The sequence below is a fragment of the Prionailurus bengalensis genome, chromosome A2 (assembly GCF_016509475.1).
Source record: "Prionailurus bengalensis isolate Pbe53 chromosome A2, Fcat_Pben_1.1_paternal_pri, whole genome shotgun sequence".
Taxonomy (NCBI): Eukaryota; Metazoa; Chordata; class Mammalia; order Carnivora; family Felidae; genus Prionailurus; species Prionailurus bengalensis.
The window spans coordinates 51,745,157-51,772,802 of NC_057348.1; the positions used below are offsets into that span (position 1 = coordinate 51,745,157).

At 52.9% G+C, this 27,646-nt stretch overlaps 1 protein-coding gene across 15 annotated transcripts in view; it reads right to left on the reverse strand.

Annotated features, from left to right (window-relative positions):
• The window catches only part of ATP2B2 (ATPase plasma membrane Ca2+ transporting 2), a 388,293-nt gene that overhangs the window by 55,557 nt on the left and 305,090 nt on the right, over window positions 1–27,646 (reverse strand). For 9 of the 15 annotated variants that reach the window (XM_043588118.1, XM_043588110.1, XM_043588112.1 and 6 more), the window contains 6 exons: window positions 22,367–22,624; window positions 21,239–21,364; window positions 8,350–8,475; window positions 6,625–6,657; window positions 5,433–5,492; window positions 239–280 (listed from right to left, as the gene is read on the reverse strand). In XM_043588118.1, coding sequence (XP_043444053.1) covers window positions 239–280; window positions 5,433–5,492; window positions 6,625–6,657; window positions 8,350–8,475; window positions 21,239–21,364; window positions 22,367–22,624 — 645 coding nt within the window. The remainder of the gene's footprint in view (window positions 1–238; window positions 281–5,432; window positions 5,493–6,624; window positions 6,658–8,349; window positions 8,476–21,238; window positions 21,365–22,366; window positions 22,625–27,646) is intronic. The other 6 variants (XM_043588117.1, XM_043588123.1, XM_043588121.1 and 3 more) reach the window with 4 other exon arrangements.

The window sequence follows — 27,646 nt, forward strand, 5'->3', positions numbered from 1 at the left end:
CAAGTCTTCAGCTAAATGGGCAGCATAGCTCAAAGGCTGGGGAAGAGCTGGCTCACAGGTGTCCCCTGTCCTCACCGGTGATGTCTCCATTTGGCCTGGAAATACACGAATCACAGCTATGCCCCCCAAAGACGTCAGGCACCTGTAGGTGCGGACATGTCTGTGTCTGGCTTGGCTCTCAGAGCCAGTGGGGAGGGGCTGCGGGGACCACAGAAGCCGGTTAATACAAAAGGGTTACCTTTGCTCTGGCTGGCGTCCACATTGCCATCCTGCATTTTACCTACACGACAAAGAATTTTAACAGACAACAGAGAACAGACAACACACGTTGATCATCACGAAGACGCAACAGGGCCACGGACATTCATGTCATAGAAGGAGGAAGCGCCGAGCCGACTCCGTCCCTCCATATAGGGATGCTGGGGACGCCCCGAGACAAGAGCAAACCTGGCCACCACATTGACTGCAGGGTCTGTCTTGATTCTCGGGGGCTTGGAGAGAGAGCTTCGGTGGGAATTATTTTGGCCCTGAGCATCTTACAGATTAAATGACAGCCTTTGAGGGTAAAAGGGACCACAGTAGGCTGGCAGGAATCAGAGGGGTTCTCAGGTCCCCAGTGATTAATTTGGCTGGTGCCTTTTGTGAACTGAGAGGAGGCAAAGGAAATGAGAGAGAGACAGGGAGAGAGAGAGCGAGAGAGCAAGAGCGAGAGAGAGAGACGAGAGAGATTCTAGAAAAGAGAGGAGTTTGGTCAATGTGCTCCTTACTTTCTGGCTTCAGGAGGGATGTATGTAGAGTTCTACTTTCTCCTTTTTCCACCTGGAGGAGTGTGAAGGCACAGCATGGACAACCCCCTGCCCAGCCCTATTGAGGGTAATGCATGCAAAGGCTGGGCAAGGGCTCCCCAGTGGTGGGCTCTGAGGTGCCCTGAGTGAATCCAGGGGGCTCAGTGGGAGTGCCCTGTCTCTCAAGGGGACGCCGCTGGCCCCTCCCCTCCACTTGGGTGTGTGCTCTTTATTCTGCAGTTGACCAGCTCGGGCCTCAGTAGACAGGAAAGTTGGGCTGGTGGGTTCCCTGGGGTGCACCCCTGCCCCGGCCCTGCGTGCCAGGGCTGGGGAAAGGGCCGAATCTGGGACTGCTCATCACCTAATCGGGGCTGCCTGGGAGGCCCCCTCCCCAGTCTTAGCCAGAGGCTTGGGGGCTGGGTTTGCAGCGTGGCAGGTACTGGTGGTCACTAGCTGGCAGCTGAGATACCTGCCCTCGCTGCTGGCACTGAGGAAAAGGGGTTTCCTCCTGTCCCCTGGGCCTGTCCACTGAGCTCACTCAGAGCTCTGCCCATGCACCTTGCCACCTCAGGAGGAGTCTCAGTAGGTCAGACACCCTTGGCCATTTGCTGCAAAGGTGATTCTCACAGCTCACGTTCTGTGAGAACCCACCATGTGCCAGGCGCATCTATAACCCCCGTGATTTCATATAATCCTCACCACATCCCTACAAGGGCACTCCTGTAGTGCACCCATTTACAGATGAGAAACTGAGGCTCAGAGAGGCAGATGGCCTGCCTGGGTCCCAGGGGGTAAACGGAGAGCTGGCCCCAAAGTGCGTCTATGTTTCCACCTCCAATTTCGGAGAAAGCAGCAATCCCTCGGCCCCTCTGAGCCCAGGGGAGGGGGCATCAAGGCGGCCCTGGTGGGACGGGGCTCCCGAAGCCCCTGTTTTTACACCAATTAGCTGTGCAGCTTTACCTCTCCCAGTCTCAGCTTCCACCTCTGTAAAATGGGGATGCAACATTCAGCTCCCAGAGCACCTGATGGTTGCCTTAGTAATAACCACTTGCCCATTTAGCACTTTGAGGTTTGCGAGTGTCATCTCCTGTCAATCTCCCCAATGCCCTGCAGGTGGGATAGGAAGGATTCTCATCAGTCTCATTTTACAGATGAGGAGACTGAGGCCAAAGGAGGTTCAGAGGTAGCCCTCATTTCTGGAGCATACTGATCATAACGCTGCCTTATTGGTTCCATAAAACTGTCATCAGCATCACCATATCGCGTTGTAAGTGACTCCGAGGGGAGAAGTGGCTTTCCTGGATCCCAGCCCCCTGCTATCTCTGCAAGGGAAATGCAGGGCTGTTCCCACTGCCTCGCACAGCAAAGGGTCAGTGACCCACCCTGGGGTTGAAAGAGAAGGGCCCTGTCGCTCTATTATAAAGTTCTTTTTGCTGGATTAAAAACAAAACAGCAAAAGCCTTTTTAGAGCAAACAGGAATGAACTACAACAATTATTTTTATTTTCAAAAATAATTTTACTAACTGGGCTAAAGGGCACCGGAGGACTCCTCTTTGATACTTGATTTTAGAAGACACAAAGGGGCCTTTATTTGCATTGCATATTATCAGATGCAACAGCCCATGTGTGTGCCCATTAACCAAGCTAGCAATTTCCTCTTTTATTTCCATAGTGATCACGTGGCTAGAAAAATAATCACCAATGCATATGTTCGAGGAAGGGAGAGGTGTTCTGGGGGTGCTTTGGTGCAGATGGCCTGGTTTCTCAGAAGCAAGGGACTTATTTGGGGCTCTCCTCAGCCAAACTGGTGCTTGACTATCCCCGGAACTATGGTGGGGCAGCTAGGTCTGGCTCCACGCACAACCTGGAGGGTGGGCTGTGTTTCAGGGGAGCTGGGATGGGGACCTGGGGTGGAGACTTGGAGGCCTTTCTGCATCAGATGCCAGACGCAGCTTTGACAACTAGGTCTGTTCTCTTCATGCATTGCCAGGGACATGGGTGTGAAAAGCACATGTGTGGAGGGTTCACGGGAAGATGGCCTGATAAACAAGCTTTGGGGAGACTGACCACTAACTAGGTGAACTGGGGGATGTCCCCTCTCTCACCTGTGCCTCCGTTTCTTCCTCTGTGAAATGTGACCATTTCAACCAAGATGATGCTCATGAAAAGCACCACAAAGTGTCCTGTAAATGTCTGGGGTCCAGAGTGATTATTTACTAATTATGATTATAAATGATGTATTAAATAGTGATATATTAATAAATGTAAAAGAAATAATAAAATAACAATAACAAGCGTAATGCCTGCAAGATTAATGGAATACACCCACTTTCAGTTGGGAGGGGGATGGGGGGGTGGAGTCAGGGGGATTACTGCCAGCTGGGTGTGTTTTCCATGTCCAAATCATCCTGACTTGGCTCAGAGGAGGGAGGGAAAGGAACGGTTAATTCTCTCATTGACCAAGGCTCAGCCTAGTGCTTCTCAACCTTTAATGCACACTGGCCTAGAGCCTGGAGAGCTTATTAGAATGCAGATTCTCATTCAGTGGGTCTGGGGTGGGGCCTGAGATTCTGCATTTCTAATAGGTTCCTAGGAGATGTCCAGGCTTCAGGTCCTCTGATCACATTTTGAGTAGTAATGGCGTAGAGTACTATTTCCCAAAGTATATTATGGAGCCACACCAATCTCATAAGATTCAGCCAGGAAAAGTCCTGCAGCCAAATCAGCCCGGGAAGCCCTCCATGGCTAACTTTCCACTATACGCCAGCCTATTCAAGGTTCTGAGAAGTCCTGCAGTGAGGAAGAGACCAATTCTGTCCCACGGTTCTTAACCACCTTTGACCACAGGATCCTTTTCTTGGAGATAGGACCGATTAATATCCCTATGAAGTTTACAAGACATACTCCTTCAGGAAATCCTGGATTAGGAAGAGGAGCACACACTTTAGAGCCTGCAGGCCTGGGTTCAAATGCCAGCCCTGCCGCTCTCTAGTTCTGTGACCTTGGGCTAGTGTCTTGATCTCCCTGAGCCTCAGTCTCCCCATCTTTAAAGTGGGGACAATAAACTCTGTATCATAGGGTTATCATGAGGACCAAATGAGGCCACGAGCATGAAATGTTTGCAAAATGCCTGGTTTACAGTGGGTGGTCAAGTTCCCCATCTTTCCTGTAATTTTCCTCAGGATACTTGCGAGTTTTCTGCTACAGTTTGGAAGTGAAGCTGCCTTTTTTTGGGACCGACAAGCCTGGATGTAGTCTATATGTTCAACGAGCCCAGGAGGCTCACTGCTCTGGGGGAAGCAGAACACCACCTCCCGTTTCCTTCTCCCCCCCGCCCCCCCGGGTTTGCCTATATCGGTTCTCCCTGTCACCCCTCGCCACTCCTCCATGACGCATGACACCTCCCACACCCCAAGCTGTTCTCCTTTCTCCTCCTATGCTTGAAATAGACCTACACCCGAATTAGCCCTTCTTGGCAAGGCGCGGCTCGCCGAAGTGTCTTGCTTGGCCCTTGACATTCACTAGGTGCTTCCATCATTGGTCATTTTGAATGCAGGTGGCTCAGCCAGAGGTCTGGGGCAGGGGATGGGAGTATGAGGTAGGATAGGGTCTCCATGTCGTCCAGGAGTGGTGAGGAGTAAATGATATAATGAATGAGAAACCCACAGCCCAGTGCCTCGTACACGGTGATGCTGTAAGAATGGCTTTTCCTTTCCCTTCGATTCTCTCGGGCAACAGTTTTATGATCAAGCCCTACAGCTCTTAGTCTGGGTGACTATCATGCTACCTAATTTGGGGACAGGGGAGCTTTCTGAGCAAATGGAAGCCTCTTCACTCTGAAGATGGGAGGGTATAGAAATAAGAAACCCTCTAAAGGCTTGGAGGCCAGTGAATACAATTCCTTCATGCCTGTGGGTAAGGAGGTTAAAATGCAGATCCCATGTACAGTGGCAGCACCCCCCCCACCACCACCCCTCACCCCCGAGGGGCCCATAAGAATGCAGAGACTCAGGACAAATGCTCCAGCACAGGCAACAGCAGGAAACACCAGTCCACGTCCGAGGGACAGAACCAGGCCCGAGCCCAAGCGAGCCCCCTGCCCGTTCACTCCGTGAAAGAGAAGAGGAAGAAATGTTTATCTGTGGCTCAGCCATGCTATGGGGTGGGGCCAAGGGGCTGAACCCCGGCCTGGGTCCCCCCTGCCTCGAGGGAATTTTCGAGCCAAGGACTGGAGACTTCACTAGGGACCCAGATGCCAGCTTCAGCCCAGGTCCTGACCCCAGGCCTTCTTCCCCAAGCTGGGGCCAGGAATGTACTTAGGAGAGGGCCACGCCGGGTGGGATGCTGCTTCTTGGGAGTCAAATCTGAAGCCAACGTTATGTCCCTCTTCTGGGCTCCACTGGGGGTTGAGGGCCCACCAGGAGCCAGTGCCATTTTGGCAGCCGCAAGTGGGTGCGGAGCGGATTCCCCGGTGGTGGCTTCTCTCTTAAGCGCCTGCCCCACGTGAGAGGACGATTGTCCCAGAGCTGCCCATGCACATCCAAGATCTGTGCGGTCCAGAACAGGGAGAGGCAAGCCCAGAGTTGGGGGTGGGGGAGAGAGACGCCCATCCAACCGAGACCGAGCGCTCGCCATCGAAGACGTACCATTGACTAGGCTGGTATTTGCACTATCTACAGCATTTGAGCCTGCTGCACCATCGGCCGCTGTGGGGGTGGGAGGGATGGAAAATGCAGTGTGTCACAATGGAGAAAAGCAACAATGCAGAACAGCAACAACAATAAAGACATGAACCAACTTGCGGGAGGTAACATGACTATATTCTTAAAAAAAAAATCTCTGTTGGAAATCAAGAAACTCAAATTTGGGGGCGGGGGTGAAATGTTCCCATAGAGATGCCGTAAAAATCAGGGTAAAAAACTCAGACATGGAGGGTCTTTGAAATAAAACATGGCAGATGATCAATGTGGTTGGGTAGGATGCACCCCTTGGCCATGCCAATCGGGCAAGTCCCCGTCACAGGAGCTTCTATGAGAGGGCATCTGGCTGCCCGTCAGGGCCAGAGGGACCCATGGCCAGGAGTCATTTCCAAACCTTCAGTAATGGGTGCAGTGTGGGCATTCTGATTGGGTATCTGCTATGACCGCCATCACTGCGTCCCAGTGGAACATGGAACAGCCGTGGTGGTGACTCAGGATTCAAGCCCTTGACTCAGGCCACTGCCTGCGGCCACCTCCTCCTTCCTAACCAGCACTCAAAAGATTGCCTTGGTCAACCCCCTACAAGATGCCCCATCATTTAATAGGTGATACCAAGCATGTCACACGTTGTGCCTGAGACAGAGAAGGTACTAGCAAGTTCCCCTTAGTTTACAAATTACAAATGACATGAGATGCTCAAATCCACTCTGGTTGTTCTTTCTAGGCGTGGGGAAATGGGTTGAGTGGGCAGGAGAGGGAAGTGACACTAGCGGGCGGGGGGCACATGCTGAGTGGTGAGGGGAGCTGGGACAGGCTCTGTGGGGTGTGCACAGGAGAGCAGGGCTGTGGGGTCACAGGGTGGTGAGCGGGGCACTACATGCCAGTGTGTGGGGCTGCGGGCCGTGTGGTGGCGCCATGTGCATGGGCTGGCGGGGTGAAGGTCTGGAAGGGCAAACGGGCAGAGTGAGGCGCTGGTTCCTCCCGTGGGGCTGGCATCGCGTGGGGGCACAGTGGAGGGTCTGGTGGGTCAGGGAGCCTCCTCCAGCTGTGTGCTGGTGGCTTGGGGCCAGGGCTCAGTGCTCGAAGGCTGCTGCTATTTCTAAAAGCCCCATCTACCCTGAGGGGTGTCTTACTGTACCTGGTAGCTGAAGGCCATCCCCCTTCTTCACACCTGTGTGATGATTTTTGAGACACGTTAATGAAGGAGAAGCACATCCAGCCTCATCTGTGCGCACGCGCGCACACACACACCCACACGCACCCACACACACACCCGGCTGCACGCCTGTGGTCATCCTGAAATGGGGGCCCGTGGTTGGCAGGCTCTAAGCAATGACCCTGGTGGAGGTGATGAAATGGGAATGCAGAGGGGGCCCAGCCCTGGCCGTGCTGCTCACAGGGGCTTGAGAGGTGGGGCTGCCCCGTATATTCCTCTGCCCTGTCCTCCCACATCCCACTTCTTCCTTCTACACTGACACCCCCATCTCACTGGGCCATAGGTGTATGTTCAGTAAAGGACTCTGACCTGTGCTTCCGGGCGGGAGAGGCCCATCTTCCAACTGAAATCTTTGAGAACACTGGTCTGGCCTGTGGGAGCTTCTGGGTGCTTCTGCCCCTCACCCAGGACCCAGGGAGGCCAAGAAAAGGGGCAAAGCCTGTGTCATCCTGCCATACCCCGCCCACTGCCCATATCTGCCCCACCATCTGTACCCTGGGGCCAGAGCTGGCCACAGCTTCTACGTCACTGTGTGAACACTGTCCTGACACCCTCTGGGGCTCTTGACAAGGACTGTGTCCTCAGCTTCAACCTCAGCTGTCTCCTGAGACAGGTTCTCTCCCACCTCTGGATTTCTCAGATCACAGCTTAGCTCCACTGTTCATGTTGCTGGGGCTGCCATAATCTTAGGGAGACCCTTCTAGAAAATATAAGGTATTACCCTTAGGAACAAGCAACCTTTGGTTGTGACCCAGGCTCTGGGCCTGGTCGGCCAAGGAGAGCTGGAGGTAGCAGGCCTGTCCCTAAAACTCAAGGAGAGCATTCTTATCTTCTTCCCCTGGACCCCAGATGGTGTGGGTGTTGTGGACCCTCCTCTGGAGCTTGGGGAAGGAGATAGGACAAAAGACTGAAGATGTGAGAGGGTTCTGTCCCTGAGACTGACTTTAGGTGTTGGGTAAGGAGCTGGCTGTGCAAGGGCCAGAGGCCTGGGCCTTTGGATTTGGGCCTGGGCTTCTAGGGTCTTCCGTGCATCCCTCCCTCTGCTCTGAGAGGCACTTGTAGCCAGGCTACCGGCTCGCTGCACCGAGGGGGAGCCCAGGGAGTAGGAATCTTGTTTCCAAAGTGGCAGAGGAGCTAGAACCCAGGCAAGGTGCCAGCTCTGGGGGGATAGGGGAGGAAACCATGAGTTTAGCCACATTCCCCAGAATCTCTTCTGCCCACATCTGGGCTGAGTCAGTGCTGGGTGGGTTTGCAGCCCTGCTCTGTGGAGTTGAGACTAGTGGCAGGAGTGAGTGCAGGTGGGGCTTTCGACTCTGTATCAGGCCTGATGATGGGACCAGGTCACACTCAAGGCTGGAGACTCAACAAAGTGCTCAGTGCCCTGGGCCTGGCCTGACGGGAGGGTACTCCATGACATGACCAGACAGACAGAGACTGGGACAAGACCCTGGAGATGGAACAGACAGAACCCTCCTGGCCCAAGCAGGGCCTCAAGGATGCAGGAGACAGCTGTTGGCACAGGGCATGGACATAAAAGTCACTCAATAACTATTTTGTTGAGTGAATGAATAAACGACAAAAAAAAAAAAAAAAAAAAAAAGTGACCTGAAGAGCTCCTCTCCTGGTCTGTGAGGGGGTTGCGCTTACCTTTCTTGTCTTTCTTCTCTTCCTCCTCACCGCCAGCCCCCAGCAGGGTAAAGATGATGCCAGTCTGAGAATTCACACCCACTGCAGTCACTACCATCCGTCCAGAGCCCTCCATCACGTGGGTCCCTGGGGAGGGGGACAAAAGCCAAGTTACCGTTGCATGGGCCCAAGCCCCCTCCCCAGAGGAGTGGAAGGAACTGGGTCCCAGAAAGCTCCTGGCTCTGTCTGCCAAGGTCCTGGGGTACCACCCATGATTAGGGTTCAAACTATGCCCTTGGGACAGAGCTATCATGGGCCTGGGACTCAAACCCTGCTACGTCTACCACCTACTACCTTCTCTTAGAGAGCCACCTCCCCACTCTGTCCTAGACAGGACTAGACAGGACTGCTTAAAATGGGGTCCACTCCCTCCCAAAGATCTGGGAAAGAACTCAGGGCTCTGTGAACTTGCATGAGAAGACAATGACATCTTGGTGTTCACAACCGTCTAACTGAAAGTTAGCATTTTCACCATGACATAGGCTACCGACCCCAGGAGTGTTAGTCGCCCGCAACGCCGTTACATGTAGTACAAATATGACAGGTTCTTTGTCATGCGACTTTATAGCTGTTGCAGTCATTCACTCATCCTGATTTTACAAGTAAGGCAGCTATCAGACTGACCGCTGGTTCTTGTCATTAGTGTGCTGACAAGCACAAAGAAGCACATTACTCTATCACACACATTTTTTATTATTTTAATTATTTCAATATCATCGGCTTCCTTTGTGATCCAATGTATTTTATTTTATGCATTTTAAAGCTTTATTCCGACTAGGGGTGGCATCTCTGAGGACACCAGACTTCCCCAGGCTCCTCGGTGAAAGAAAGGTTAAGAACCCCTTTTGTAGAATTTTAGGATTTCCAAACTGGGCTTTAAAATTTTTTTTTTTAAAGTTTCTTTGTTTATTTTTGAGAGAGGGGGGCAGAGAGAGAGAGGAAGAGAGAGCGTCCCCAAAAGGCTCCGCGCTCTCAGGGCAGAGCCTGATGCAGGGCTTGATTTCATGAACCGTGAGATCCTGACTTGAGCCGAAATCAAGAGTCAGACACTTAACCGACTGAGCCACCCAGGCGCCCCTCAAACTGGTTTAAAGGCCCTGGAATTCTTTTGAGGGGCAGGAGGGCTGGCTGTGCGGGGTGAGGGAGGCCTCTTGTCAGAGTGGCTCCACTTTTATTCATCTTTGGGGTTTCTGTGTCAGTTGCACTTTGCACAGGCCCCTCCACCGTGCAGGATCAGAGGGCAGCCTGTCCAAGGTTCATTCGGGGGACTCTGTACCAGAGTGAGGATTAAACGCAAAGGTAAATCTGCTGAAAAGTGTGCTGTATACATACAATGGAGTATTATTTGGCCTTAAAAGGGAAGGAAATTCTGGTACAGGCATGAGCCTTGAGGACATTATGCTCAGTGAAATACACCAGTCACAGAAGGACGTCTATGGTGGATTCCAGTACAGCAGCTCCATAGAGCACTCAAATTCACAGAGACAGAGACAGTGGAATTGTGGTTGCCAGGGGCCAGAGTGGGGAACTTATGGTGGGGGTGGTGTTCCCATTCAACGGCTCTAGAAGTTCAGTTTTGCAATATGAAGAGGTCTGGAGATGGATGGTGGTAATGGGTGCACAACAGTGTGAATGGATGTAATGCCACTGACCTGTATACTTGAGAGGGGTTAAAATGGTAAATTTCACATCATGTGTATTTTGCCATGATAGAAAAACTGCAGGAAAAAAACCAAACAAACCCACTGAAGCTGGCTGTGACCTCACTGGGGAAACAAGGGGAGTCCAGGGAGGGCGGCTGGGACCCAGCCTGGGGAGGGGATGGCCACTACGGCAGCCTGGGTTCCGACAGAGGAGATACAGCGAAGCCAGCCCTCTATCCTCAGGCTGGTGCTGGGGACACATCACTGTGTCCCAGGAGCTTTCACAGACAGACAGGTCACTCACAGAAAGAGTTAACCTGCATGGCCTGTGTGGGGTCACATGCAGAAGTCTCCAGGGAACACGTGAGGAGGCACCTTCCGTCCTGCCAGTGGTCCCTCTATTTAGTAAAGAACCTAGGTAAGTGAAGTTTGGACTTTTGGGCACCTTTATTTTTTTAAAATATAAATCCTTACTACCCAGGGTAGAAATCTTTCTTCAATGCAGCATGTATTTCCTTCTCCGGCAGAGAGGTGAGCATCCCAGCCTGGCTGGAGCATTTCAGGCCATCCACAGGCCACACAGTAGGAACCAGACAGGGGCTGAGCCCAATGGCCACAGACACCGACCCGGATGCTAAAAAGCCCTGATGAGTTGCTTCTTGAACTCAGTTCTGCGTTTTAGAGTTTTTCCTTCTTTTTCTTCCAGACTGCTGGCCACTTCTCCCTGTTTTCGGGGTGACTTGTCTCTAGCAGCTTTCTGTTTTCCGGTTTGCTTTAGACCTGAAGGTTAGGTCAGCAAACTCAAGAAACATCTACCTTACAACATTTTCCTCAAGAAAGGAATCTATTTTCACCTTTCAAAAGGTTTCACCCACTCCTTTTCTGTTCTAGGACCTGAGCGATATCCTGAGATTGTGTGTGTGCATGTGCTGGTGTGCATGTGTATGCACCCATGTGTATACAGGCATATGTGTGCGCATGTGTGTATATGTGTGTTCTAGCCTCTGGCCCTCTAAGATCTCATGATCTCAAAGTGCTTTACAGGCAGACAGATGGACACTCTCCAGTGAGTTTCTTCATGGTGGGTAAAGGTCAGTCTGACCGTGCATGGGTGAACCAAGGCACGAAGGCTCCCAGAAGGGGCATGCCGCCCGGTGAGCTGTAGCAGAACCCACATGGTCAGCTGGCTCCTTGTTCATTCTAAGGACAGAAGGACAGCACTCTTTCATCTCTGGGCAGGGCACAGTGGGGACCACAGGGTGAGCTCAGACACTGACTAGAGGCCAAGCAGCCCAGGCCGACTCTGGAGCCCATCTACTTGCCCAAGAGGCACTAACTGGGAACACCAGGGCCCACTGACAGGACCCTGGTAATTACAGTAACTTGCTGACAAGATTTCTTGCGTACTGGCTCAGTTTGTGTGGGGTGGGCGGGGGACAGTTCGACAGCAGCAATATTAGACAGATAAGGAGCCTGGGGCATGGAGAGGTCATGTGGGGGTGGGGTCACCAGATCCTTCAAGGTGAGGAGCACAGTGCACTAATTCAGAGCACAGATGGCAGGGGCAGTGGCCAGTGCTGACCTCTGTAGGACACCTACTGTGGGCCGGGCATCGAGTCAAACCTTTCACACACCATTATTTAATTAGAGTTCACACCGGCCCTCAGTTTACAGAGGAGGAAACTGAGGCTAAGGGAGAAGCGGCTTGCCCAGAGTCACTGGCTGGTGGGGGCAGAGCTGGGATTTGAACTCTCCCCTCTCTCTTGAGCCTATCCTCTCTGTCACCTACCAGCGCCCACCCCAGGAAGCCAGGCCCTCATACCCTGGTCTCAAATGTATTCTGAGGAAGTTTCTCTGCCTCGTTGGTAATGAGGATGCCGCTCCCCACCTCCCCAGCCCTAAGCAGGATGGAAAAACACATAGGGGGCCAATTTCCACCCAAGATAATCAGACCCCAAATCACCTTCTAATCTAATCACTCCCATCACAGTAGGGAGCTGGTAGCTGTGCCTCAGGAGGTAGGGAGGAGGGAGGAGGAAGCCAAGGGGGCACCACACAGGACACAGGATATGGGGACACGGGGTGAAGGTGCAGCACATGCCTGCTCAGCCTCAGATGAGCCTCAGGGTGGGCCTCCAGGCCCCAGCATTAGACGGGCCAAGAGAGCTGGGGGCATCAGCCGCCCCTGCCCTGGTCCTCCCTCCCCCTGTGCCCCAGCGGTTCCCCCCGCCACGGCTCTAACCACTGTCTCCCAGCCCAGACACCCCTGACATCATCTCCAAAATCCAAACACCACTCAGCAGGCTTTGGATGAGACCCCAGCCTGCTCCAGACCCTTGACCTCCGATTCTGCCCTGTGGCCTCTGCCCTGCGAGCGGGCAGCTGACTGGAAATTTGTGTTCAGCCTCCCACCTTTGCTCACCCAGTTACCACCCCCAAGTGGCATTCTCCCTCCTCTGGTCCAAAACCTCCTCCTCTTGGCTTGGGACAAATGCCCCTCTTAGGTGGCCTTCCCTGATCCCCACAAGGGGACTTTTTCTCTCTCCTCTGGATTGCCCCACCCCCTGCAGTTTCCCCTGGGGATGTTTCCAGGCCTGGCTCCCCCATAGGCTGTGAGCTACTTGCTGTAGGTTCGGACTGTGAGTCTCCTCTTAGCAGAGCCCAGCTCATAGCTGGAAACTCCAGCCCCTTTTTACTGCTGCCTCCTCGCTTTGCATTTTCTGTGGTGGGTACATGTTACATTTATGGAAAATCTCCACACCCTTCATACACTGTCCTTATGGTTTTGCAAAGGGTCAGATTTATCCCTGCCTAGCACTCATCCCCACGCCTCACTGGGCTGTCCCTCTCCCCTCCCAGGGGCTGGCTGCACCCTCCTACTAGAGGAGGAGTTGAATGGACCAGGTCACCCCCTTCAGCTATCATACCCCAGCCCCAGATTACCCCACAAAGGGCAATGTTTAACCCCAAGGGCCGCAGCTGTGGTGGAGCCACGGGCATATTGGTCAAGGTTGACCAAATCTTCCACAGGAAAATGGCAGGGTCTCTGGGGAGAGGCGGAGGTGAGAACCCTTCAGGTTTGGGGCTCCCAGCAGAGCCTTGCACCAGGACCTCACTGTCTGTGGTCCTCTGCCATCATCCTGCAGCCTCCACCTCCTGTAGGTCTCACAGAGCCCCTCAGAATACACAAACACGGGGGGGTGGGTAAATTGAGAGAGCCCTGAGCTCAGGGGAGGGTGGGACCTGGGAACCGGTCTGGTGTCTACTTCTGATTTCCTGTGTGACCTGAGACCAGCCCTCTCCCCTCTGGGCCTCGGTCTGTCCTTTGTAAAATGGGTGGTCTATGTTAGGTCATCAGCTCCGAGTGATGAAGTCTGGGCACCCAGGGTCCCAGAGAGACAAGGGCCACTCCTGGGTGGCGTAGGGCAGCCTCCATTAAAAGGCTGTTATCTTGGGAGTTTGGATCTTGGTTTGGATGGGGCCAGTAGAGGCTCGTGCAGACAGACTGACCACGTGTGGCACTTTCTGCACACACCATGCTCATTTACTTGACGGACAGATGTGGTAGAACGCCGGCAGGGCCCAAAGGGAGGTCCCTGCCCTCCAGAAGCTCACAGTCCAGCTGGGGTGAGGGGAGCAGACAGGAACACAGATCAATGACGACGCAAGACAAGAGAGACCTAGGGCCCGGTGGGCTGGCGGGGGGCGGGGTCAGGCACAGCCCAGGCAAAGATGGAGAGGTGGGATAGCGCGATAGCCGCTCAGGGTCGTGAGAGGAGGAGCAAGAGAGAAGCTGGACGGTGTAATGGCCTGAGTGGAGAGAGGGCTGCAGAGCTGGGTCTCTGCTGGGTGTTCATTGGGGAGCCACTGGAAGCATTTCCAGGGCAGGGAGGGAGACAATTAGTATTTAGTGAGCAGTCCCTTGTGCAAATACTGTCTGAGCTGCTTTTTCCACTTGGCTGTCATAATCACCCTGTGAGCGACCATCATCACCCCATTTCTACAGACAGGGAAGCAGCCCGGGGAGGTCATCCCCGCATTCAGCCTGGGGGGAGAGGGCCAGGGTGGACTGAGGGTGTCATGCCAGTTCTTTCCACCTCACTGGGAAGGCCTGTAGTGAAGCCGGAGGCAGGAGAATGGAGGGGAAACTATGTCAGCCACCCAGAGGCCGTCCGTCCACGACAGAAGGAGCTCAGGCCCAGGGAACGCTGGGTGTTCCACCAACCAGATGGCCTGTCCCGTTCCACCTGAACCTTTATCTCCTCCCCACACAGGCAGCAGAGGGTGGGCCAGAACCTTCCCAACTGCTGGCTCAAAGGCCATCTCTGCTTCAGACTAGCTCTGGGCAGCAGGAGACAGTCCCCACTGTGCCTCGTCCAGATGTCAGCTGTCTCGGGCCCGAAGCCTTATGTAATGGCAAGTGGGGTGCACTGAGCCTCTGGTGGCAGAGCTGGAGGGGCCTAGTTTTACAGAGTGGGGCTTCTGCGCCCAGAGAGGGCAAATGACTGACTGAGGTTGCACGGTGTACCTCATGGGTACATGAGGGCATGGTTACATGAGGTACATGGGTACATGGGGCACAGCTGGGGGCTCAAACCTAGGGCTCCTCGCTCTTCTGGCTCTGACTTCCCAGGCCTCTTTCTGGACGGGAGAGAAGAGAGGTCTTACCTCCTAAAAGGTCTCTTTCTGGGGGTAGAGATATGAAGAAAGGATAAAGGCCATTTCTGGCCTTTCTGGGAATTATCATCTGCCTCCAGGCACAGGCTCCGAGCAAAGCCAATGTGGTTCCCAGCCCAGGAGCAGTTCCTTCATCATTATTGTTATCAACGCAGTTAATAACAGTAATAACACATGCCTGCAGAGCACTAGACAGTTTGCAAAGCATTTCAGCGCCCACAAGACTGTCCTCCTCACAACAGCCCTGTGAGGTAGGTTTTGGTGCAAGTACAACCCCAAGCCCCTCCCCTCCCCATGGCCTCTCTGGCTCAGAGAGGTGGAGTGGTGGCCCAAGGTCACACAGCTGTGAGCGGTGGAGCCGGGACTTGAACCCGTGCTCTATCCACTACACCCCGCTGCCTCTCATGGAGAAGAGGCAGGGTAGTGTAATGGAGAGAGCGCGGGCCGAGCAGCAGACTGGGACTTCCTGCAGTCACGGTGTCGTCCTAGGCTCCCTGGAGGCGGCGGCAATGGCGGCAGGTCTGGCTCTCCGTGCCTGGCCTTCTGCTTGGCAGGCAGGGTGGGGCAGCAGGCCTGAGAAGGTCTGCCGATGTCCTGGGCAACTTCGTGCTGTTAACACTCTGGCTCCAGGGGTGGTGGAGGTGGGTGGGGGGTCATGCAGGGGGCTGAGCCAATGGGCCTGGCTGGACCTGGGCCCTGCTGCTTTTGGGGACACCCCCCCCTGCCCTGGCCCCCTGGCTCCTGCCCCTTTCCCGGCCACATAGATGGCGCCTGGTCGCTGGTTTCCCAGTGGAATTTACGATAAACATCTCAAACAGGCCTTGCTGCTGGGTCATAAAGTCACAGTGTCCTCAGAGGTGGGCTTGTGCCTAGAGGCTACGGGAAGAGCTTGGGGCTAGGAGGCTGGAGGGCTGGGGTCTCGCTCTGGCCCTGCCTTCTGTGGCGCTTTACACTCCTGCTCTGGGCCTCAGTTTCCCCATGTGTAAATCCAGACCAGACCACAGTTCTCTAGGGATCAGCGAATCTCCAGGAAGGCTGCCGAATCACAAGTCTGGGTATTTATTTCTCATTTATTTCGCTGCTTCCACGGGGCTCTCACAGGGATTCATGACCTGGGGGCATGAGAGACCACGGGGTTCCATGAACGGAAGCTGTTATGTCAAAGGAGGCAGAAGGGGCTGGACATCTAGACGCCTCACAGGGCCTACACTGGGTCCCAGCCAGGAGGATGCGGTGGGGACCGTTGATGGACACAAATACGTACAGAATATTAGTTAACGGTATTACATCAATGTTGGGTTTCCTGAATTGCTAGCTGTGCTGTGGTTATGTGTGAGAATATCCTTTCCTTAGGAGAGACACACGAAGTGGGGCGCCTGTGTGGCTCAGTCGGTTGAGCGTCTGACTTCAGGTCAGGTCATGACCTCACAGTTCATGGGTTCGAGCCCCGCGTCGGGCTCTGTGCCGACAGCTCAGAGCCTGGAGCCTGCTTTGGATTCTGTGTCTCCCTGTCTCTCTGCCCCTCTCCTACTTACACTCTGTCTCTCTCTGTCTCTCAAAAATAAATAAATGGTAAAAATTAAAAAAAGGAGATACACATAAAGTGTGAAGGGGCCAAAGGGCCATCACGACCACAAGACAGAATGAGCCTCCTGAGAACAAATGGGGCAAAAATGGTAACATCAGTTGAATCAGAAGGAAGGGCGTTCAGGTGTTCTTTGTACCAGTATTGCCACTTTCCTGAAAGTTGGAAATTATCTTAAAGTACAAAACTAAAAAAAAAAAAAAAAAAAAAAAAAAAGGCCCAGGTCAGAGTTTGTACTCCAGGGCTCACCCATATGTTGCTTGATCACACACACAGGCTTTTAAAAAATGGGAATTTCTTGCCAACAGTTGAACACTGGGAGATTGTACACGAAAGCTGGATTTCTGGTTCCCCTTGTACAGAGGACGCTGCAGCCACACTGGGGCCAGGGTGCTTCTGCAGGCAGCAGCCAGAAGTAGTCATGCTCTTGGTGTGGCACCCACGCTCTCCCTGCCCGACCCCATGGAGGTGGGAGCTTGCGACCCGTAAGCATTCTATCGTGCCTGGCCCGGAGACACCTCAGTCACAGGCCTGGGTCTACCTGTCCATCTTGGGAGACGAGCTCCAGGCCGTTATTGGATTTTCTTTGTGCCTGAGCACTGGGGACATCTGAGTCTTTCTGAAGGCAGGTCTGTCCCCATTTGTCAGATGGAGAGGCTGAGGACCTGCGGGGCAGAGGTCATAGGTGGAGCTGACAGAGGTCTGGGACCTGGGTGTTCTGCCTCCAAATGCTGTCCTTGCTCCCCACCACACAGCACCTCACGCCTGTACCATTTGCAAAAGATAGTCCCGTCCATCCATGCGTGTGGTCCCCACAACAGCCCTGTGGGGTAGGCAGGGGGCGGGGGGGAGGGGAAGGGCCTTTGACCAACTCCCCCACTGCACAGAGCGGGTCTCCCAACATTGGGGCTCAGGGAGGTGGACAGACCTGTCCAGGGTCACAGGCTGGGCACGGCTGGGCCAAGTGACCCAGCAGCAGAGAGTTCCTTGCCTTCCTCTAGGTTGAACCACTGTGCCAGATGCCATGAGGGGGGTTTCTGAGCTACCATGAGGACCCTGCAGGTGCCCCCAGCCAGGTCCCTGTCTTCCCCAGGGGTCATTCAACTGGAAGGCCCAACAAGGCTTCCCGGCACAGGGAAGGTGTCCAAGGTGTCTGTCCATGCACAAAAACAAGCATCCAAATGGCAGTTCTCCAGAGTTCAGAACAATCGAGGAAAATCCCCTGGAGGAGGCAGGCTCATGCAGGCTGAAGGTGGGGAGGAGCTGGATGGGGCAGATCTCAGAGAGGAGGAAGGGGGAGATAGTCAAGATGAAAGAAGACTCGTGAGCTGGGGTCAACCCATTTTATAAGCAAGGAAATGGAGGTTCCAAAAGGTTAAGAAGCTTGTCCAGGGGCTCCTAGCAAATGAGAGCAGTGGGGATTTGAACCTAGACGTCTTTCACTCCCAAGCCCAGGCTCCATCTGAGGAATAGGGAAGGGAACCAACCTGTTGTGGGCATCCCTCAGCTAGCACTGGGCTAGGCAGGGGCTTCGCCTACATCACACACCAGAACATCCCTACTGTCTTCATGGATCAAGAGAAGTGGAGCGACATGGCCCAAGGCCACACAGTGAGTTCATTCCAAAGCCCAGATCTGGCTCAGTCCAGCCCCACCCAGCTTTTTCTACAAGAGCCCCAGCCTCTTTTCTCTCTCTGGCAGACAGTGCTTGAGCCCCCACGCCATGTGGACCCACGGATGGGCAGGGCATGACCTCCTGGTAGCCTCACGCTCAGGGCTTCTGGCTGTTGGACCTGTCTGGGAGAGAGGATCCACGAAGAAGGGCATCCCAACAGTGATGGTGTGTGTTTATCTGCATAAGGCCAAGGATGGAAGGGGCCCATAAGAGTGACATCATTAGATCTCTTTGGGAGGCAGAACTGGAAGAATTTTACTCTTTACCTTATCTGAGATGGTTTGCACGGTGAGAGACTCGGTCAACATGACGGGGCTGTGCTCGAAAGGGCCAAGCACAGAGTGGGTGTCATGGGCTGAAATGTGTGTGAGTGCCATGCTGTATGGGGGTGACTGCCCACGGGCAGTGGTGGGCAGAGAAGGCTTCTTGGAGGGGGTGGAGCCTGAGCAGATGAACAGGAGTTAAATGTGTAACAAGGAAGGGAGAGGGCCATCTAAGAGTGGGGAGCCACTTCAGCAGGGGCAGGGCAGAGGGAACAAAGCAAGGTGCACCTGTAGCAGAGGTACAAGGTGAGGATGGGTGTGATGAATCTGTGACTCTCAGGCCTGGGAGGGCATTGAATGCAGTGCCCATTCGGTGCTTGGGTCCACTCCACAACACCCCCAACACCCCACAGCCTGTCCAGGCCTGCTTACACACAAACCGTGACCAGGAACTCACCAGCTGCCAGGCAGCCTCTTTTGTCCTAGAATGGTTTTGTTACAGAATTTCTCTTTCTGTAGACTGCTTTCTGTAGGGCTGCCTATACCCTCTTCTCACCCCCCCATTCCCTGTGAGCCTGTGTGAGTCATTCGGCCGTCCCAGCCCCATGCAGATATGTTTCAGAATGTCAGCACTACAGTTCACAGTCAAGCTCACCCTGCACTCTGGCATTTTTGGTGGGTCCTGACTCTTGCTTTCTTTTTGCCATCCCCCTGCACTCATGCATGGTCTCTGCAAAGTTGACAGGCATACTTTCCATGCTGAAACAGGATAGAGCTCCAGAGAAGCCCAGAAACCTCCCACTGGATTACCAGCAACCCACCAATCAGCACAAACCCACCCAAATCTCCTGGCCCCTAGCACATCCTGCTGTATCTTGCCCACAGGGGCATCCCAAGACACCTTGGCTGTTATCTCGTGACATCTGGAGGCCCAGGGCCTACACTATTTACCTGGGCTTCCAGTTAGATGTATAGGTAAAGGCCCAAACAGTTGGTTCGACTTGGGCTGGCTAGCTGACTTCCCATCCCATCTCTGCCCTGTCTGTGTCTTTTCCAGAGTCTCCCTGCACCTGTGCCCATCTCCTTGGCTGGTCTGTGATGCACCAAGTCAGTGATTCTGAACATTTTATCTTCTTAGCCTCCTGTGATGTAACTATCCCTCCTCTCCCTTCTCCAAACTGTCTGGAACCTTCATCACCCATCCATTCAGGCCCAGTGCCTCCACTTGACTTCTGCTGATCCAGATGACCCACCAGGCCACTTCTCCCAAGGATGATTGCCTCTCTGTCAACCACTTTATCTCAGAGGTCAGAACCAGAGCCTCAGTGACATGAACCCTGATGTGGCCCTAAGTTCCAAGAAGGCGTTCAAGGCTTTATATGACCTCCTAGTCCCCAGAGCCTTTGCACTTCCTGTCCCTCTACCTGGAGTGTTATTTCTTCTCGTTTTGCTGGTTTCAGCTCACAAGAAACCTCCTCAGACAGGCCTTCCCTGACCAAAAAGATTCCTGTTCCCTTTCTCAGAGCCTCTATCTCATTACAGTGGTATAACGTCATCTGAATATTTGAAATTATCTTACATATTTGCTTGCTTGTTCCTTTATTGTCTGTTTCTTTTTACTAGATTTTAAGCTCCAGGAAGGTAGGGACCTTACTTGTCCCACCAACCACTGGCAAACTGGAGCTACCTAACAAATGTTGGTTACGTATGTTCTGGATAAATAAATGCCCCAGCTCCGATTCTCACTCCTTTCTCCCATCCTACCCTGCAGACCTGCTGATTGTCCTCTGTGTATTGCTAGGACATCCCATATTCCTTCAGACTTCTGTGTCTCTGCACACATTTGCCTCTGCTCTGAGGCCCTTCCTCTATAATTCTGCTTGGCAAGCTCCTACTCACCCTTTAAAACCCAGCTCAATTCCAATTTAAGTGGTTCTGTCCCTTTTCTGGCTTTCTTGTGTCTTCTCACTCCTCTACTGTGGAATGAGCTGTTTGCAGTCTACAGGCTGGAGGCCCTCATGGTCAGGAGGAGGCTCAGAATCATTGTGGGGGCCTGGCCCAGGGCAGCTTCTCAGAGGATGTTTCCCGAGCCGCGCTGAGCAATGAGACCTTTTGTGTGTCCCCTCGAAGGGACTGTCTCATCCAGCAGGTGCCTCACCTCTGCAAGGTCTCTCTACCTCCTCTCTTGCCCCCTGCAGCAGCCAGAATGAGATTTTACAAATGCAATGTGACTAGTTCACTGCTTAAAACTATTCCAGATGACCCTTGTCACACTTAGAACATTTCTAAACTAACTCTTCAAGAGCTGGCATCGAGGCCCTCCACCCCGTCCATTTTACTCAATTTCCTCCTGCGTCGGGACCTTTGCACTTGTTCCCTCGTATACGTTCCCCACAAATAGTCACTAGGCCGGCTCTCTCTCATCGTGCACACCTCACCTCAAACATGGCCCCCCCGCCCCCCGCAGCCACCTGCCTTCCATCGCTCTGCTTTATTTTCATCATAGACCCACCACCTTCTGGAGTTTTCACAATGTCTGGGGCTTCTCACTGCACCACAAGCTTCTCAGGGCAGGGGCCTTGTCAGCCTCATTCATTGCTGTATCCCCAGTACCCAGCCCAGTGCCTGGCGCATGGTAGGTATTGAACATAACTGTCACCCGATCAATCCTTCCCTATCCCTGATAAGAACAGCCTCTCGTGTTTGACTTTTCAGAAGACTAAGTCACTAGAAAGTAAGTTCTATGAAGGCAGGGATTCTCTGTCGATTTTCTTTACTGCACTATCCCCAGGGCCTGGAGCAGTGCTAAGTGCACAGTAGGCTCAAAGTACGGTTGCTGGGGGGAAAGGGAGGGAGTTGTCATTTGGGGCTGAGCTGGCTGGAGATCTGAAGCCAAGGAACAAAGTCTTTGAGAACTTCCAGCCTCATGAAGGGGCCACAGGTGCCCCCCACAGCATAGAGGCAGGAACTGGCAATGGGAGTGACCCACCGTTGGGCCACATCTCACCTGACAGCAGCATGGGGTCCTTGTCCACGGACTTGCGCACCTGGTCAGACTCTCCTGTCAGGGAGCTTTCGTCGATTTTGAGGTCATTGCCCTGGATGAAGAGGCCATCAGCAGGGAGGAGGTCACCTGGTGGTAGGAAGGGCAATCGAGTTAGCAGGGTCTCAGGTGGCTGGAGGGTCTGGGAACATTCCTTTGAAGGTGTGTTTGCAAGGTCAAGTTCACCATTGGGGACCAGCTGCCTAGAGCTCCCAGGGTGTTGGAACCAAGATGGCACTCATCACAGGCCAATAGGCAGCTGAAGACTGGAGCCAAGGTGAATGGCGCAAGGCCTGGAGGGCTGAGGCTGGGCCCAAGAACAGTCCTAGTTCGAGTGGGCTTGTACTTCTGTTTATAAAGTGCTTCTCTTGGCCTGGTGTGGATTTGGGGCCCAGTTTTCTCAATGATTCATTCTCTGGTCTCAACTACAGTTTGGGAAATTCTTCTAGGAGGGACTAGTCTCTCTTGGCTAGGCTGAGGAGACCCTGTGACAGGCCACTTTATCAGAGGAAACCAAGCCCCCTAAGGTGGAGTGAAGAGGGAACTCCAATCTCTTCCCCATCGTCTGCCTCTACTTACCCAGGACATATCTCACCTATACCCCCTTTGGCACTAGCCAGCCTGCCCACTCTCTCCACGGTAGTATCACAGGCCCATCCACGTCCACTCCCTACAACACCCTCTCTAGCCCAACAACCATCCATCAATAGCTCAATTATAGATGGGAAAGGGATTTTGTCTCATAAACCCATTCTGAGTGTCAGTGGTCCTTGGAGCATTATGTTGAGAAGGCTTCTGTATCTAGGCTTTGAATTGTGATTGATTAGTAATGTCTGTTACAGGTGGAGGTTTTGAGAGTGGTAGCACATGTGCCATGTATCTGCCATTTCTGACTTTCAGGATTCTGGAATCCTACCTCCTCCAGGAAGTAGCCTTATACCTCCCAAAGGATCTCAGAAGACATCCTGCCTTGGGATTAGCTTTCAGGAACCAACCCCCTTCCCTGGGCCAGCCTCTTTGGGTCTGCCTGTCCTGTCCCGCCTCTGCCCAGACTCTAGCTCTAGCACCTGGCTCTGTGGCTGGGACACTTACCATATTTGACCTGGGCGATGTCCCCAACCACAATCTCGGCCACAGGGATCTGGACCACCTGGCCAGCCCGAACCACGGTGAACTTCTGCTCCTGCTCAATGCGGCTCTGCAGGCCCCGGAACTGCTTCTCTTTGCTCCAGTCATTGAAGGCCGTGACCAGGACCACACAGATGACAGAGAGGAGGATGGCCGCCCCCTCAATCCAGCCCGCCTCCGCCTCCCCTTCATCCTCTGCCCCTCCCTGGGCTGTCGCACATCCTGCAGAGGGCAGAAGGAAGCAGGCAGGGTGGGGTCAGCCAGGCAGGAGGGGCCTCATGGGCCTGGATTTAAATCCCAGCTCCCCAAGTAAAAAACGTTGATAACTGGATGAACACGATCCAATTTATCCAACGTGTCTGGGTGGTGAGCCCTTCAGTTTTCTGTGTTGGTTCTAGGAGTGGGATCTTGGACAAACGACTCCATCTCTTTGAACCTCAGTTTTCAGATCTGTAAAAAGGGATGGATATTCTTTGTCTGGGGGACCTATTGTGAGGGATGAACTTCAGTGAGGTAAGGTCCATGGTGGCTCCAGCACAGACCCAGCACAGAGGACAGGCCTGATTCACGAAGAAAGAGAAAAAGTGAGGATGTAACAGGACGAAGGTGGTCAGTATTGATCAGGGTCTGGAGGGCAGTTTGGCTGATGTGCTTTCTTTCCATTCTTCCATCAACTGTGAGGCAGGCCTGCAGACAGCAGGCTGGGGGGCAGGAACCACAGTGCTGGGCCTGACCTCCAACGAGCTGGTTCTAATTCTGCCACTGCCCCTGCGTGATCCTGGGTAACTCACTGTCCTCTCTGTGCTGCAGTGTCCTCCTCTGCAAAACTGGAGTCACAGAGACCTCCTTCCAGGTTCCAGGAGAGGAAGGTGAAAGCCCCACCTAGAGCTTAGCACACAGCCCTTTTGCATCTCTGGTTGGACTTGATGCCACCCTTTAGGCTGTAGGCTGCTCATCTGTCCTACAGTGACCGTGGATCCCATACACTCTTGCACTGTTGAACATCCCAGTCTGGTTCCCCAAACTGCTTGAGGCCTGCCAGGCCCACCATGTGAACAGAAGAAGAAAAAAGCAGGCCTATCTGATACAAAAGCCTCAGGCCCTGCCCATGCAGTACTAGGTCCTAGGGTCTTTCCAAGCCCCTCCATGCACCCTGCCTCCTGTGTCCCCCAAAGGACCCAGAGAGGGAGAGTTACCTCCATTTACAGATGAGGAAACTAAGGCTCAGAGAGGTGAGGGAACAGCCAAGGTAGGTGTGACAGCCAGGACTAGCCCAGCCCCTTTTCTCCACCAGGAGGTGGTGAACAGCCCTTTCTATGGAAAGTGACCCGAGTAGCATCAGACTATCCATCCCCGGAAAACTCAGAGAGCTTCCCTTTTGTGGTGGCAGGGCAGGAGACTGGACCATTCACAAGTGACTTGTGCCAAGCACTCACTTTAGTTCTCAAGCTGACCAAGAGAAGTGGTTCAGAGAGGGCTGGCAACTCACCTGGGGTCATACAGCAGATCTGGAGTTTGAATCCAGGCCTGGAATCTGGATCTGGTCCGCCTACTGTCCCTGAGCCCAGTGGCCTCCTCTGCCATGTGCTGGCCTCACGTTGCCAAAGACCCTTGGCTAACTGTCTAGAAGTCCACTTCAGCCCCAAGGAAGAGAGAACAGTTTTGAGAGATCCCAGCAGGAGCTTCTGGGAAGCCAGAGGGTCAGAAGCAACATGACCAGAAGGCCAAGTGGTACCAGGGAATGTTTTCCAGCCCCTGGAGGGGTGGAGGTCCAGGCTAGCTGGTGGGCCTAAGCTTGGGACGGTAAAGAATCATGTGGCCCAGCAGTATGTATCACTCCTGGTGAAATTCCACAGCTTTGACCAAACAAGTCACACTCTGCAGACTAGTAAACAACCACATCACTGCACAAGGTCCTCTATGTCACTCTTTTTTTCTTTTGAAATTTCAGACTTTTGCAATAATCTTAAACTGCTTAACTGGACCAGCCTTTAGTGCTGATGATAATCATAATCATGCTAATGTAACTGCCATCGGGCCAGCCTTGAGCTTGAATCCCAGCTGTGATTCAGGCACTGCTGGGTGCCTATGACCGGGCTACTTAACCACTGTGCCTCAGTTTTCTCATTTGCAAAATGGGGGTGGTGACAGACACTCCCTCGAAGGTGGCTGAGAGGACAGAGGGAGAGCCTTTATGTAAAGCACTCACCCTCCTGAGCACATAGCCAACAAAGAGTGAAAGCTGCTGTTTTTTTGTCATCTGGTGTGCAGAGTGCCTAAATGCATTCAAGTTCACAGCTAGCCTTGGATGGAGCCTGGGGCCCCAAGCTATGGAGGCGTCCAGCTGGAGTTCAGCTGCGATGACCAGGGGAGGCATACAAGGGCACCCCTCCACCATCATGAATGACACCAGAAGCCCCAAACCTGGGAAACACAGGCGAATCTTTCTAAACAGAAACCCAATCCATGGAAATGCGCTCTTTTGGGCTTCAGGGGAGTGACTTGAGATACAGAGCCCCAGTTCTTTGCTTTATGGGACTTTTATTACTCTGCCTCTGCTACGTGCTTTGTAAATGGGAAGACTATTCTTTCCCTGTTGTGTATTTCATTGGTGTCCCCCCCCCCCCCCATTTACAGATGACAGCAGTCACTGCAGCATTTAGGACACTCAGAGATAGCCCAGGACCATGAAAAGCCTTTGGGGTCTGGAATTGTAAAGACTGACTTTGAATCCAGGCTCTGCTGTGTGACCTTGGGTAAGTGACTTGGTCTGTTTGAGTCTCAGTTTGGACAGCTGTAATGTGGGATGACTTTGTGACTCCAGGGCCTAGTAAGGGCCTGGCATCTGTTGGGTACAAGATAAATGGTCTCCTTTGCATGAGCTACTCTCCCTGGACTGGCTTCTGGAAGCCAAGGGGGTGGTAGCTGAGCAGGGTTCACACTCTGTTCCCTTGACTCCCAACCCTGCCTGTTGCCTTTGCTGGTTCTATACCAAGAAGCCCTTTGGGTCCTTGAGGGAACTCTGCTGGCCAAAGCCCATTTGTTTTTCCTTCCTTCTGAGAACTGTCTGATGGTCACTCTGTGCCTTGGGTGGGCCAGAATGGGGCTGTGGATTGCTGGGTTAGGCCTTCAGCTACCAGGAACTGCTGGACCCTGGGAACAATTCCTGCTGCCCCAGATGCAATCAGGGAAAAGGGATGGGGAAATGGAAAGAAGGGGGGCACTGGGCAGACCCTGCTGAGGTCTCCTCTGGGGCCCCTTGGGCTGGGGCAGGAACAGGTTCTGAGCAGCCCGCAGCTGCTCTCCCTGGACCTGGGGCTTTGTAAGGTTCGGCTTTTGTCTGTGTGACCTCAGGGAACTTCTTGGCCTCTCTGGGCCTACTCTTCTTGTCCATCAGTAAAATGGGAAAGTGACTTGCTAGAAGGTTACCAGGGCCCGGCATCAAATATGGGCCCTCGAAACTAGAAGAGACACAAACGTTTTCTAAACACCTACTATGTGCCTGTCACTCTGCTGGCACTCTGACACTAGGGGAGCTGCCATGAACAGGGAGTTGGGAACACTGGTGTGCCAATCCCAGCTCTGTCATGAACATGCTGTGTGACTTCCCCCAAGTATCTGGAGGACTCTGAGTCAAGGAAGCAAACAGGAAAGTGCGGTGGGTGCCACAAGGCTCTACGGTTTGTAAACCCATCACCAGCATCCTTCTGTACACGACTGATGAAGCTTCAGTCTGACTTGGCAGGGCGGTGGGCCTGGCAACATGGAAGGTCCAGAACTCAGAGCTCAGGCCAGAACCTGGGCATTGGGGAGAACGTATAGCCACAGAGTGCAGGAACTTCACTCTCTGGTGCTGGGATATGTGCAGTGGCTGCCCTCATCCACCCAGGCCTGGCCTGAGCTAGTGTCTCAGCTAGAGATAGGGAGGGGCAGTGGAAAGAACTAGAAGACTTGGATTGAAAGTCGAGCCTTACTGCCTAACAAGCTGTGTGACCTTGGGTAGGTTCTTCCCCTCTCTGGGCCTTGGTTTCCATGTCTCTAGAAGGGAAGAGATGGCAGCCCTCTGTTTGGAGGGCTGTGTGTGGGAAGGCTCCTCCTGGCATGCACTTGGAGCTAATCCGTTCTCTCACGGGAACCCCCTCTACCATTTGCCCTCTGACTTCTCTATCTTGCACTAAACTGGGTCACAGGAAGCCATTTACCTGGGGGGCATTGACTCAGTCCTGTCCCTTCCTGAGGAAATGCAGCTGAGTGATAGAGCGTGGGCTCAGAAGCCAGAATGTCTGGGTCTGAGTCATGCTTCTGCTGCTTCCTAGAGTGTGACCTAGCGAGTCATTTACTATCTCAGGGCCTCGGCTCCCGGATGATAACAGCACCTACCCACAGGGTTCTTGTGAAGATCAAATGAACTTCTACTGTAAATTCTCCCAACTAGTGCCGGCTACACAAATAGTTAGAAGAATGATCATTATTATTATGGTTGTGTGTTGCACCTTTAGCTGAGTTCAAGGCTTATTCAAGTAGCCATGTGTAGCCTTCTACATTTTCTGTGAAACTCCTGCGAAGATTGTTGCCCAATATGCATCTCTTATAAGGCCTTATGTGAAAGTTCATCCCAGAATTCACTGTCAGGGGACACGCTACCAACCAAAGAAACTGTTTTCCTGCCTTGTTGATAGCCTGAGCTAAGAAAGTCATCCTAATTCCCTTTCTGCCTTGGTATCCAGGAAGCTTAAAGTCAAATTTAAATCTCAGTCATGGCAGGAAATATGGTTGGTTTATTTGCTTCCATTCCTTTCCTGTCTGTCTTTTCTGTTCAGCTTCATCTTGTGAGATGTGCCCTTCTTGTGTCTTTAAACCCTTTCTGGGAAGAGTCACACAGGATAAAAAGCAACTTAGTAATATTATGCATAAAATTGAGGTAGTTGGCCTAAGAGACTCGGTCATTAGACTTGGGCAACTAATAGACTTGGGCAACTCTGGCTTTGGATGGGGTGAGGGGACAGATGTTCAAGGAATTTCAGAGACCACCTCCTCATCTGGGAAATGAGGCCCATAATGGTTATTTCTTATAAGCTATTCACTTTTTATTTCCTTGCTTGAAGCAATGAACATAGTAGGATTATCTGTTGATGTAGCACATTCACTAGGAAAATGTCGAATCATAAATAATAACAAGTGTTTATAACATCCTACTAATGAAAAATCAGATTGTAAAAATCTAACAAAACGAAATATCTTATG